The sequence below is a fragment of the Mustela putorius genome, unplaced genomic scaffold (assembly GCF_011764305.1).
Source record: "Mustela putorius furo isolate JIRA1106 unplaced genomic scaffold, ASM1176430v1.1 tig00003853_pilon_pilon_pilon, whole genome shotgun sequence".
In the NCBI taxonomy this organism is placed as follows: Eukaryota; Metazoa; Chordata; class Mammalia; order Carnivora; family Mustelidae; genus Mustela; species Mustela putorius.
Window position 1 is genome coordinate 24,581,986 of NW_025422005.1, and position 12,254 is coordinate 24,594,239.

Below are 12,254 nucleotides of genomic sequence, written 5' to 3' on the forward strand. Positions count from 1 at the left end.
TGTGAGGTAATTATTACTACCCTGATTCTGACAATAGCCCTGTGAGAAAGCAGTTAACAGACCAGGAAGGGGGCGCAGGACGTGAGTGACTCACTAGGGAGTGGCCACGTGTGTAGTGTGGCCAGTGGTAGTGTGGGGTCTCCAGCTCTTGCTGTATCTATCCATGTCCTTGGGAAGGGGATGGCAGAGCTGGGCCCCAGCTGGTGAGGAGATTGCCTTTGCTAAGCCCCAGGGCCGAGAGGGGGCCATGGCTCCCTCCCTGCAGTTGAGATGATCCCACTTACTGAGAGGTGGCTCTGGGAAGCACAGCTTTTCTTGAAAGGCCAAGACTGCCCTCTTCTGGTTGGCCATCATTAGTGGCTACACTTAACATCACCATGCCCCTGGCCAACATTGACCTAGGATCTGGTGTGAGCGGTGGGCTGGGTGTAATTATGCCATGGATAGGTCAATGGCACAGGCCATGCCTTGCATGGGGCTCTCGTCCACCCACCCACCTTCACAAGGACCTAATGTCATCTCCCCTGCCCCCATTCTGCCTTTTCTTGCTGTCTCTATCAGCATCCTCCCGTCTTAAAAAGCCTTCCAGGGACTCTTCACCACCTCCTGCGTAGTCCCGTGCTCTCTCTCCATGGCCAAACAGAGCTGTCTACACCCGCTTGTGTGTGTGCACCTGGCTCTTTCCTCTAACCCCGACATCTGAGCCATGCGCCCCCATTTCCACTCTCACTACTCTGAGGAATCTCTTACCAACTTCCTTACCAACTTTTTTTTTGTTTTGTTTTGTTTTGTTTTTTAGAGTTTATGATAATTTTTATGTTCATTTATAGTTTTAATATAGCATTAACAACATAGAAATCAAAGACTTAGTATTTAATCTATATCAACTATAGTCTATTAAATCATAAGAGATATTTTCAAAAGATCCTCTAACTTGAATAATACTCTAAAATATTAATTTTGGTACTGACTGTTCATCAATAGGCTATGAAAGAGAACATATTCACTTTTCAAAGAAAGTAACAAATCAAACCTCAAGCCAGAATATAACACTGAGTATATTGGTTTCATAACATAATACTGTAAAGTATTCTTTTTCTTCTAGCATCTACATTAGCAACATTTCAGTAAGACAAAAAAAAAAATCTTAGATGACAAAAAGCAACTTAAGCACTTTGCTTTCTTTTTGTGCAGCTTCTTGTTACTATTGGCACTCGAGAATAATTAATAGTTGTTTTGGCTTTCAAAGATTTTTTAAAGTATTTAAAAATTGACTGGAGGCTAGAGGAAGGGGCTAGGTTGTGTTTTTCTGTACCAGCAGAAACCATAGGAAACTCCTTTCTTAAAACAGTAGTTGCAGGTTTATCCAAAGGCTTGGGACTTGTCACCCATTCATGGCAATGGTGCTTTATCCAGGCTAATAACTGTACATCACTTCCCAGCGATCCCCCAAGACTCAGTAAGCACTTGATTTTAAACATGCGTTTTGAATTATTCGAAGAATACATTGATTCATTCACGCCCACACGTAGGCCATCAGCTTTGTGTCTCTAGAGACAATCACCATTATCTCTGTTTGACTTTGGTGGGTATATGGTGTTTAAAAAATACGTACAAATATGATCCATAGAAAAGATACAAAACATAAAAGATGTTTATGTGGTGGGGACTGTGTCTCAATAGCTTTAAGCTTGGCAGGTTGGAGATCTGTCCGTGTAGATGCATTTAGATCTTGTCAGGGGCACTCTTTGGTTCTCTTATTATCCAGACTCTCAGTAACATTCAACACAACGACTGTTCGTTTTTGGAGTAAGAACACTTAACGTGAGGGACTCCTGGATGGCTCAGTTGGTTAAGCATCTGCCTTCAGCTCAGGTCATGATCCCGAGGTCCTGGGGTCGAGCCCCATGTCAGGCTCTTTGCTCAGCAGGAAGTCTGCTTCTCCCTCTCCCTCTGCCTCTCCTCCTGCTTGTGTGAGCACATGTGCTCTCTCTCTTTCTCTTTCTTGCTCAAATAAATAAAATCTTTAAAAAAAGAACACTTATCACAAGATCTACCCTCTTAACGCATTTTTAAGTGTACAGCACGGTATGGTTGATTGTAAACATGGTTCGGCAGATTTCTAGAACTTCCTTCATCTTGCAGGACAGGAACTTTATACGCACTAAGAGCTACTCTCCATTTGGGACAGATTCTTTTTTTAAAAACACTCAACAATAACCTATGTTCCTAGTTTAAAGACTTCAGAAGTAAATGAGAGGAATGAGAGTGCTGCTCCGCACCTACCCTTCCTGCCCAACCCCCGCTCCCCGCCCAACCCCCCTCCCCACGCCCCGCACCTGTGAGAGTTGACACCCTCCTTCTGTACGGATAGGAGTCACAAGATAAGGTTTGCCGTGACAAGACTATATAATCTAGGTGTTGTTCCCCTTCTGGATGAATCCTTGCTCCTCCCCTCTCTGCAGGTCCTGGGTGCCCGACTTCCCTCTCTCTCAATGGGAGAGTGCCTTTGGATTCTGTCTCGGGCTCCCTTTCTCTTGTAAACGCTCCTGCCTCTTAGGGAATTTCATCTCCTCCCACTGCTGTAGATACCATTAGTATGCCACCACCTCCCACATTTCGATCTCCAGACCAGACCTTCTATATCCGGTGGCTGCCTGGATCCCACAGGTCACCTAGAACCCAGTGTGCTCCAACACTCTCATCATCTTCCCCTTGGAGAAGGGCTGCTGGGCCTGCTAGGCGTGGAGTCAGATAGCCCCACGAGCTAGCCACCACCACACTTGCCAGCCCTGCCCCTGGAATACCTCTCTCCCATCTGTTCCCTCACCTCGGGAGATTGCCACCAGTCCCCCACAGAATCCTGTCAGCCCTTCCTGAGTCTGTACTCACATGGTAGCCAGTGATGTGCATTTAAACCTTGCAGTTCAAGTGCAAATCTGACTGCGCCATTTCCCTCCTTGAAACCCTTCCAACAGATTCCCTTGAGTCGCAGGATAAAATATAAATCCACATCAGCCTTCTCGGTCTCCCTGTTGGCTCTGCCCACCTCCCTGACACCCTGTCTTCCCCCCCCCCACGGTGCTCTCCCTGCCCAGGCGAGAGCACATTCTGTCTCTATCAGCATCCTGATAGAGGGTCCCCTGGTCCTCGACCAGGCTGAGGGTCCCCTGGTCCTAGACCAGGCTGAGCACATTCTGCCTCCGGGTCTCGGCAGGACCTTCTTCCTGCTACCAGAAAGTTCCTTCCTTCCCTCTGGGCCTGGACGAGGCCTCCTGTGGAACTCAGCTTCACTTTCTGACCTTCAGAAAGGCTGTTCTTGACTCTTCACATCCAGGTCCCCCATTGGGCTCTCTAGTATCCCGTGCCTTTTCCCCATGCTCTGCTCACGTTTGTAACTCCTTCATCATTCAGTGCTCATGTGTTCTTGCCTGCCCCCGCCCCAACCCAAGAAAGCTCCATGGGGTCAGAGGTTTTCTGCTTCTCTCACCACTTGTTTTCTTATTAGCATCTCAACTGATGCTCCAGGAACACTTGTCTGCTTTGAGGTTGAATTCTCCATCGCAGTACTGTGGTAAAGAGCTTGTTGTGCGGGGCACCTGGGTGGCTCAGTGGGTTAAAGCCTCTGCCTTCGGCTCAGGTCATGATCCCAGGGTCCTGGGATCGAGCCCCGCATTGGGCTCTCTGCTCTGCAGAGAGCCTGCTTCCCTTCCTCTCTCTCTGTTTGCCTCTCTACCTACTTGTGATCTCTCTCTGTCGAATAAATAAATAAAATCTTGAAAAAAAAAAAAAAAGAGCTTGTTGTGCTGAAGTCTGACAGTCCTGGGTTAGAGTCCCAGCTTTGCCGCTTACCAGCTGGGTGACTTTGGACAAGTCACTTTACTTCTGAGCCTCTGCTTCCTGCCTCATAAAATTATTATGAGACTTAAATACAAATGAATAGAAAATATTTAAGGCGATGGCTGGCCTGTGGAAATCCTTCAGTGAATAACAGTTGTTACTGTGTGTTTATAACTAGATCACAAGCCCCAGATTGCCACTGTGGCTTCCTCCTCATGTGAAGTCAGGAGCAGAAACACATTTGCACATCCACTCGGACTCAGGGTCTTTGGAAAACAGCTGTGAGGCCAGCAGTTCCAGCTCCATCCTGCTCTCTTCCTTAGTGTTTCAGCAGGCACATGGGCTTCTCTGAGCTCCATGTGGTCCTCTGTAAAGTGTGGCCAATGCATATGTCTCAGGACAGTTACAGGTATCACGCGAGATAATGCACGATAGTACCCCATGTTGAAAAATTGCTACATTAAATTGGAGACTTATTATAAACTCAGAATGGCTAAAAATGGCCCTGTGTCTCCTACATTTTTTCAGAGCTGGCTTCCTCTTCTTTTCCTGCCCTCCATCATGGAAAGTCAGACCTGAGTTTGAAAGCTGGCTCTGCCCCCTGCCCACTGTGTCTCTCCGCTGAGTACCAGTTTCCTTCTCTCTAGAGTGGAGTCGGCCCCCCTCTGATGGGATTAGTGCAAGGAGTAGATAAAGCAGTGAATCCAAAGCAAGGGTTGGCCGATGATGGATGGTTATCAAAGCTAGGCCACTGCCTGATTCTGTCAGGTTCTGTCGGATCACAGCCGTGCTCGTTCACTTGGGCCCTCTCTCTGGCTGCTTTCGTGTTGAGCAGATGTCAGGGAACCTCTATGGCTGGGGCGCCTGGGTGGCTCAGTCCATTGGGCACCTGGTTCTTGGTTTTGGCTCAGGTCATGATCTCATGGTCATGAGATCCAGCTTGGCCTCAGGCTCTGTGCTTGGCCTGGAGTCTGCTTTGGATGCTCTCTTCCTCCCCCTCTGCCCCTCTGCCCCTCTGCCCAGCTGCCCCTTTCCCCGTCTGCTCCTCTCCCTGCTCATGGCTTGCCCATGAGCACACAGGTCCTCTTTCTCCCTCTCTCAAAATAAATAAAATCTTAAAAAGAAAAAAAAAGGAACCTCTGTGGTTGACCAAACCTAAACTATTTGTTCTCTGGCCCTTTTTCTGACATCTCATTCAGTGCCTGCTTGTGGTATGTGCTCAGTGACAGTGGTTGCTCTCATCAGCATTGTCTGTATCATTAATGCTGCAAGCTGGTGGAACTGTGTTCTGTAAAGGTGAGGAAGAGGAAGCCCCTCACGGAGAAGGGCTGACCAGAGTCACCCAGCAGAGCGCCATGCACACAGCGGGCCTTGGGATGTGGGATGACCTGTCAAAAGGACTCTTGGTCTGATGAACTTTCCAGTACATCAAGGAATATATTTTTTTAAGATTTTATTTATTTGAGAGAGAGCGCATGAGCACTTGAGCTTGCACAGGTTGGGGGAGGGGCAGACAGAGAGGGAGAAGCAGATTCCCCTCTGAGCAGGGACCCTGGGATCATGATTTGAGCTGAAGGCAGATGCTTAACCAACTGAGCCACCCAGGTATCCCCACCAAGGAATACTCTGAATATTAAATCTGTCAGGAAAATGTATCATGCCTATTGTTAGGCCTATCATGACTCTATGTAATGTCTTTCAGTGAATTAGAATATATATATGATATATTATAATATATATATATGACTTTGTGAGGCTAAGATGCTCTACTGCCAGGAAGTTATAATAACTATATAAATCTACCATGGATTCTCTGTGACTGGGACCTCCCTCACCTCGGTTGTACAGTGCACCACCTGCCCAGCTGTCTGTGGCAGCCTTGTCTGTCAAAGAATGGCGAACTGTCACGCGTCCTGATTTTCACATATCTGTTGTGTAAAACTGCAGCCCACTTCTTAGGGACCTCCCCAGGCATGCTATGACTCTGCCCCTCATTTGTGCGTCCTCGACTTCTGTGGGCCCGGTAGACCCTGAGCCTCCTCACCATCACCTTTGGGATCCCACAGGCAGAGATGGAGTTGGTCCAGCGTATTGGCGTCCCTGCCAGTAAGATCATCTACGCCAACCCCTGTAAGCAAATTGCACAGATCAAGTACGCCGCCAAGCACGGGGTCCGGCTGCTGAGCTTTGACAACGAGATGGAGCTGGCAAAGGTGGTAAAGGGCTACCCCAGTGCCAGGTAAGCTGAGGACTGCTCGTGGGGAGGGCTGGGCTGAGTGTGAGGGCCGAGGGGGAGGGAGGGGGAGCACTGGAGCTGAGGACCCTGAGCTGGCCCGGGCCATAGTCCCAGGAGTCTGGGGTGGGCGCGCCTGGGTCAGACCCAGCGAGCTGGGGCCTGATGAGGACCGGGGCAGAAATACCTGTGACGGCCTGGGCACAGCAAAGCTGCGGTATTCTGGAGGTCAAAGTCATAGGCCGAGGGAGCAAGAGGGGGTTGGTCAGGAAGGCAGCGCAAAGGAGGCGGCCTTCGAGGTGGGCCCGATCAACAATGTATGTGGGTGAACTGCTCAGCAAAGAATGCGAGGAAGTCAGAAGCAGCCCTTGGGTGTTTGAGGAATGAACAGAAATTTGGGGTGGCCAGAACAAACCCTGTGTGAGGGCAGAGGGCAGCTGTGAAGGCTGGTTGGTCACAGTCCCAGGGCAGAGACCTGATGCATGTGGGCTTTGGTGGGGGTCAGGGCTGGATGCTTTGCTCTGGCTTTGGCTTTCTCGTGGTCACCTGATGCCATAGGGGCTCCAGGGAGGGCCACCTTGGGGTGATGGGGGACCACTCTGGTTCACCCAAAGAATCTTCCACGTTGTTGATTTCACTTGATATCGGGGTTCTCAATAAGACTGTGTTTAAAAAACGGTTCCCCTCATACAAGAAAAGTTGGAAAAGCCTGGCTGGTGTCGAGGCTGATTTGGAGGAAGTGGAGCTGCCTGGGAGAGCTGGAGAATTCAGGGCCAGGGCAGCGGCTGCGGGGCTGGGCCCAGGGAGGTTTAGGGAATGGACTGGACAGGCTCCAGAGGCTGACTGGCAGTGCAGGTACAGGAAGGGGACAGGGCCCTGTGGGGTGGGTGGCTCTGAGCTTATGCCTCTGTTCTCCGAGAGGATATAATTGGGGTGGGGGGTGGGGTCCCCCCGCAGAGGTGTGCTGCGTGTCTCCTCAGGATGGTTCTGGGCATTGCTACTGATGACCGTCACTCCCTGAGCCCCCTGAGCTTCAAGTTCGGAGCGTCGCTGCAATCCTGCAGACACCTGCTTGAAAACGCCAAGAGGAGCCACGTGGAGGTAGTGGGGGTGAGGTGAGTGCCCAGAAACCCCACCCTCCCTGCCAGCCCCCTGCCTCTTTCCCAGAAATTAATCAGTTCTCTTATGAGATCCTCCTTCAGGGTTTGCAAGGAGGGCCTGTCCCCAGGCATAGAATCCTGCCATTGGACAATTTCCTCTCTTTGGAAAGAAAGTTCGGAGTGTCCCACTCACTCAACCCCATGGTCCTCAGATCTTGTCCCCAGAGGCCCTAGGAGGGACCTGGCTTGGCAGGAGCCATGCACACCTTTGCTCTGACTCTTTGCACGCAGGGATATGGAAGAAGTCATGATAATGACCTAATAATATAGTTGTCATTTATTCTGTGCTTAAGATACACCAGGCACTGTGCTAAATGCGTCAGGTACATTATTGCACAGCCTTGTGGGATCTTAACTCCACTTTATAGCTGGGGAAACTAAAGCACAGTGCTGGCTGGGAGGGACCTACGGACACAGCTGACTCTGAGCCCTGCTCCTCATCCCAGGGGCCTCAGCCCCAGTGGCAGCATGAAGGGATGGGAGGGACACCAAGTGCCAAAGGACTTTGGATCTAGTCTCCTGTCCACACCTCACTTGCCCCATGACCTTTGGCAATGCATCTAACCTCTGGGGCCCTCAGTCACTGTATCTGCAGAATGGGCACGATGCCCATTGTGCTTGCCCAAGGCTGCTCCTGGCTTGGGCTGCGGCCATGGCACCTGGGGCCCTGCATGTAAGCCGAGGGTCTTCCTCCCTTCCCAGTTTTCACGTTGGCAGCGGCTGTCCTGACCTTCACGCCTACGCTCAGTCCATCGCAGACGCCCGGCTTGTGTTTGAGATGGGCGCTGAGCTGGGCCACAGGATGCATCTCCTGGACCTTGGTGGTGGCTTCCCTGGATTGGAGGGGGCCAAAGTGAGATTCGAAGAGGTAACCCTAGACTGTGTGGGAAGTGGGGATGGTGTGCCCAGGGCTGTTGAGTGGGTCCTACGTGCTGTATGCTGTGCTAGGTGCTTTTCCCAGATCATCTTATTATTAGCCCCATGTTACGGCCGAGCAAACTGAGGCTTCTCAAGGTCACTTTCTGGTGTACAGCAGAGCTGGCAACACACCCTGCTCTCTCTGACACTAGTCCATGCGCATATTTGAAGTTAACCAGGCCTATTTGCGTAAGTCCTGAAACTTTCTGAGGGCCTGGCCTGCTCTATTCTGTCTTAGGTGAGCTGATGAGAAATCAAACGGGAAGGCAGGGAAAAGAAAGGCCCACCTGTCTGCTCCTTCCATGTGAGATGAAATCCAGAAAAATGTCCCCCAGCAATCCCCACTGCAACCACTAGGGGTCGCCTTTCCCTAGTAAAAGCCAAGTTCTGGGCGCTCACATCCGCACTAACCCTAAGAAAATAATCCCCCACCGGCACAAAGAGTTAGCCTCAAAGAGGAGCTTTGTGGCATTGTTCATAACAAAAACCCAGTGGACTTTTGTGGTCCATCTAACACTCGAGAATTGGTTAAATGGTGATACATTCATATGACCTCCTTGTGAGGTCATTCCCAGAGTCTGTTGCGTAAAACAGGTTATAAAACATGTATAGCCTTATCTTATTTATAATAAAAAACTGTGTTTGAGCCTTATCATATTTATAATAAAAAACTGTGTTTGTATAGAAAAAGAATTAAAGGAGCTACTCCAAAAAGCTAACAGTTATTAACAATCTGGATGATAGAATTAAGGGTGATTTTGATCTTTGTTCTTATATTTTCTGTGAAAAACGTGTCCTTTAACAGATTGTTCACTTATGAAAGAAAGATATACATCAGGGCTTCTAGAGCCTGAGTACCAACTATTACGTTAAAACACCTCTTCCCGGGGCACCTGGGTGGATCAGTGGGTTGACCCTCTGCCTTCAGCTCAGGTCATGATCCCAGGGTCCTGGGATTGAGCCCTGCATCAGGCTCTCTGCTAAGCAGGGAGCCTGCTTCCCCCTCTCTCTCTGCCTGCCTCTCTGCCTACTTGTGATCTCTCTCCGTCAAATAAACAAATAAAATAAAATTAAAAAAAAAAAAAGAACACCTTTTCCCAATTTGGGAGTGTTAAGGAAGCTGATTGACACAAGCGTAAGGGTCTTGACCCTGCTCCGTCTGCATCCTGCCTTCCCGGCCACCTGTCCGCAGTCACCAGTTGGGGCCTTAGCAGCTGCCAAATGCTTCTTTCTGAAATCAAAGAAGCTTTCAAGGAATAGACTTGAAGCTATAGCAAGTCCTCAGTATGTAAATCCCACATTTCACACATGTCATTGTTCCCCATCCCTGTCCCACCAGATTGCTTCTGTGATCAACTCAGCCTTGGACCTGTACTTCCCAGAGGGCTGTGGCGTGGACATCCTTGCCAGACTGGGGCGCTACTACGTGACTTCGGCTTTCACCTTGGCTGTCAGCATCATCGCCAAGAAGGAGGTTCTTCTGGACCAGCCTGGAAGGGAGGGTAGGTTCCAGGTGGGCAGCAGAGCCCCATTTTTTCCCGAAGCTAGGGACAGTGGCTGGCTGAGTAAGATCTAGTTTTAGGGCTTGGAGAGTCTGGAGGATGGATCCTTGCCTTAGGGAAACTTATATCCACTCTTACCCCCTCAAGATACTTGGTGTCAGTTTTTCCTATGTATGTTTATACTTTATGAAGATTGAGGTCAAAACAACATTAGGGAGAACAGATAGTTTATTAACCAATTGTACAGGTGAGAAAACTGAGAGCCAAAGAGAATATAAGTGAATTGCTTAACAGTAAAAAGCAAAGCCTGCATTCGACCCCATGTCTGTCTGCTCTCTAAAGGACAGGTTCTTACTCATCCTACTGCTGCTCATAACATAAGGAAAATAATTAATGACAACCTATAATTGTCTAAGCCGACTTTATAGATGACAGAACATAGGCCTGGAGAGGTTGAGTCACTCGCCCAAAGTCACAGAGCTGGTAGAGTCAATGCCTGGATCCAAGGTCAGGCTGGGCTGACTCAGGGTTCTCTGCCCACACTGCAACGTCGGCACTCTTTCCTGCCCTTCCAGAGAGATCAGTCCCTCCAGCAGCCCCTTGAGTGAGTGGGATCAGAGGCTCTGATCTTGGGGCTTCTCCTTCTGCTGCGGGGTCCCAGGCAGGAGAGCTGAGGTCTGTGTGTCTTCCCCTGAGAATCCATTGGGAGAGGTGGTGGGCCCCAGGTAGAATGTCTTGTGTGTGTGTGTGTGTGTGTGTGTGTGTGTGTGTGTGCAGAGATGACATTCTTCTGGCTTCCTTTATAAATCTGGCTCATTACCTTATCTGGTCCAGCCAGGAGACCTGCTTTCTCATTTCTGCCCCATATCATATGCCTCTGAGTGAGCAGCTTAACCTCTTGGGGTCTCGAGCTTGGGTGGGCTGCTCTTCGGCCTTTGCTGGGGCGTCCAGGGGCTCAGCTGCAGGCCAGAAGTGTGTCTGTGCAGGGGTGCCCAGCTGCAGGGGTGAGGCTGCATCACATGAACCTTGTGTCTGTCATAGGAGGCAGCAGGACCCACCCCAGAGCTGAGGAAGGGGCAGCCTTTGGGCTTCAGTTACCCATCATCCTTGCTGAGCTGCCCACTGTGCCAGCACCCCACTCCCGCCCCCTCACACTGCTGCCTGTGCTGCCCCTGACCCCTGCCCTCCCCACAGAGGAAAGTGGTTCCATCCCCAAGACCATCGTGTACCACCTCAGTGAGGGCGTGTATGGGATCTTCAACTCAGTCCTGTTTGACAACACCTGCCCTACCCCCATCCTGCAGAAGGTGAGCCTACCCCAACGTGGGCCTGTTTTCAATTGTGTGTGTATGTGTGTGTTTAAATAACATTCTGGGGGGTGTTTTTATCTAATTTTTAAAAAGTAACACATATTCATTGTGGAAAATGGCAGGATGATGAAGATCACCCAATCCCACCATGTAGAGATAGACTCTTGGAACATTAGATTTCTTCTTAGTCTTTAAAAAAATGTACTCTGTTTTCAGAAATAAAGTTGGATTGTGTTCTTTTGTAACTGCTGTTTTTCCACTTGTTATGGGGTATAGCTCTTTCCATGCCATTAGTTTACCTTTGGCAACTTGCATTTTGAAGACTACGTAGTATTTTAACCCATCTAACCTATGGTGGGTTTGCTGTTTTGAGTGTTGTTGAGCACATCTTGACATCCATCTCTGGTCAAGCCCTAGAGTGAATTTCTAGAAGCTAAAAGAAACAGTTCATCATTGATGGGTTTTTCCAGGGTGACCAGGGAACAGGCATGGACAGAGAGGGGAAAGACTATCAGACACACTGTTGTATTTTCACATCTACAGGCCTTTGTGTGGCCCTTTTTCTGGAAGGGAACTTCAGTGTCTAGAGGGACCTAGACCATCGTGAGCGCTCGGTGTGTTTTTGTTTGTCTCTCTTTTTCCATTCTTTCTCGTTTTTTAAGACCCACTCAAGTGTCAGCTCCTCTGTGTAGCCTTTCCTGCCCCTTATCTGTCACAGGCAGAAGGAGCCCCCCCACCCCAATGCCTACGTCCACGTGCCCATGCCACGACTTGAGTATATCCTTATTCCAGAGCTGGGTTGTTCAATGTGATTTCCTCTAGCTAGTCTGAGTAAGCCTCCCTGATGTGCTCAGGAATTCAGTTTTCCCCCGTGATATGCTAGCCCAGCCTGCATTCTTGTGGTTTCCCACATCCTACTGCACTGAGAAAGGACAAGGCTGGCCTAGGCCAGCCACGCCCCAAGACACACAGCAGGCTGCAGCTGCTTCCCAGGTCCTGACCCCCTCCAGACCCCATCTGCCTTCCAGTACCCCTCTTCCTGTCGCAAGCCGTCCGTGACCCACGCCCCATTCCCTTCATCAGTAACTCAGATGAGCAGGACTGTGGGCCCAGCTCATTACCACACCCCCCCCCCCATCCAGGGTCTCTATTTTGATGAATCTCTGGTTGATATTCCTGCCTTGGGCCCCAGAATGTTACTGACCTGCTTTGTGATCAGTCCTGTTTTCCTCTGGATGCTACTGAAGTTTCTTCCTTGGGGCTTGTTAACCACTTACCAGGTCCAGCCCTG

The 12,254-nt window shown here is 49.7% G+C and overlaps 1 protein-coding gene across 8 annotated transcripts in view; it reads left to right on the top strand.

Annotated features, from left to right (window-relative positions):
- AZIN2 (antizyme inhibitor 2) overlaps positions 1-12,254 on the top strand; it is a 50,043-nt gene that overhangs the window by 15,366 nt on the left and 22,423 nt on the right. For 7 of the 8 annotated variants that reach the window (XM_045063417.1, XM_013064260.2, XM_013064256.2 and 4 more), the window contains 5 exons: positions 5,907-6,079; positions 7,054-7,188; positions 7,936-8,101; positions 9,491-9,653; positions 10,848-10,960. In XM_045063417.1, the coding sequence (XP_044919352.1) occupies positions 5,907-6,079; positions 7,054-7,188; positions 7,936-8,101; positions 9,491-9,653; positions 10,848-10,960 (750 nt within the window). Of the gene's footprint in view, positions 1-5,906; positions 6,080-7,053; positions 7,189-7,935; positions 8,102-9,490; positions 9,665-10,847; positions 10,961-12,254 lie in introns of all 8 variants that reach the window. The other variant, XR_006601588.1, reaches the window with a different exon arrangement.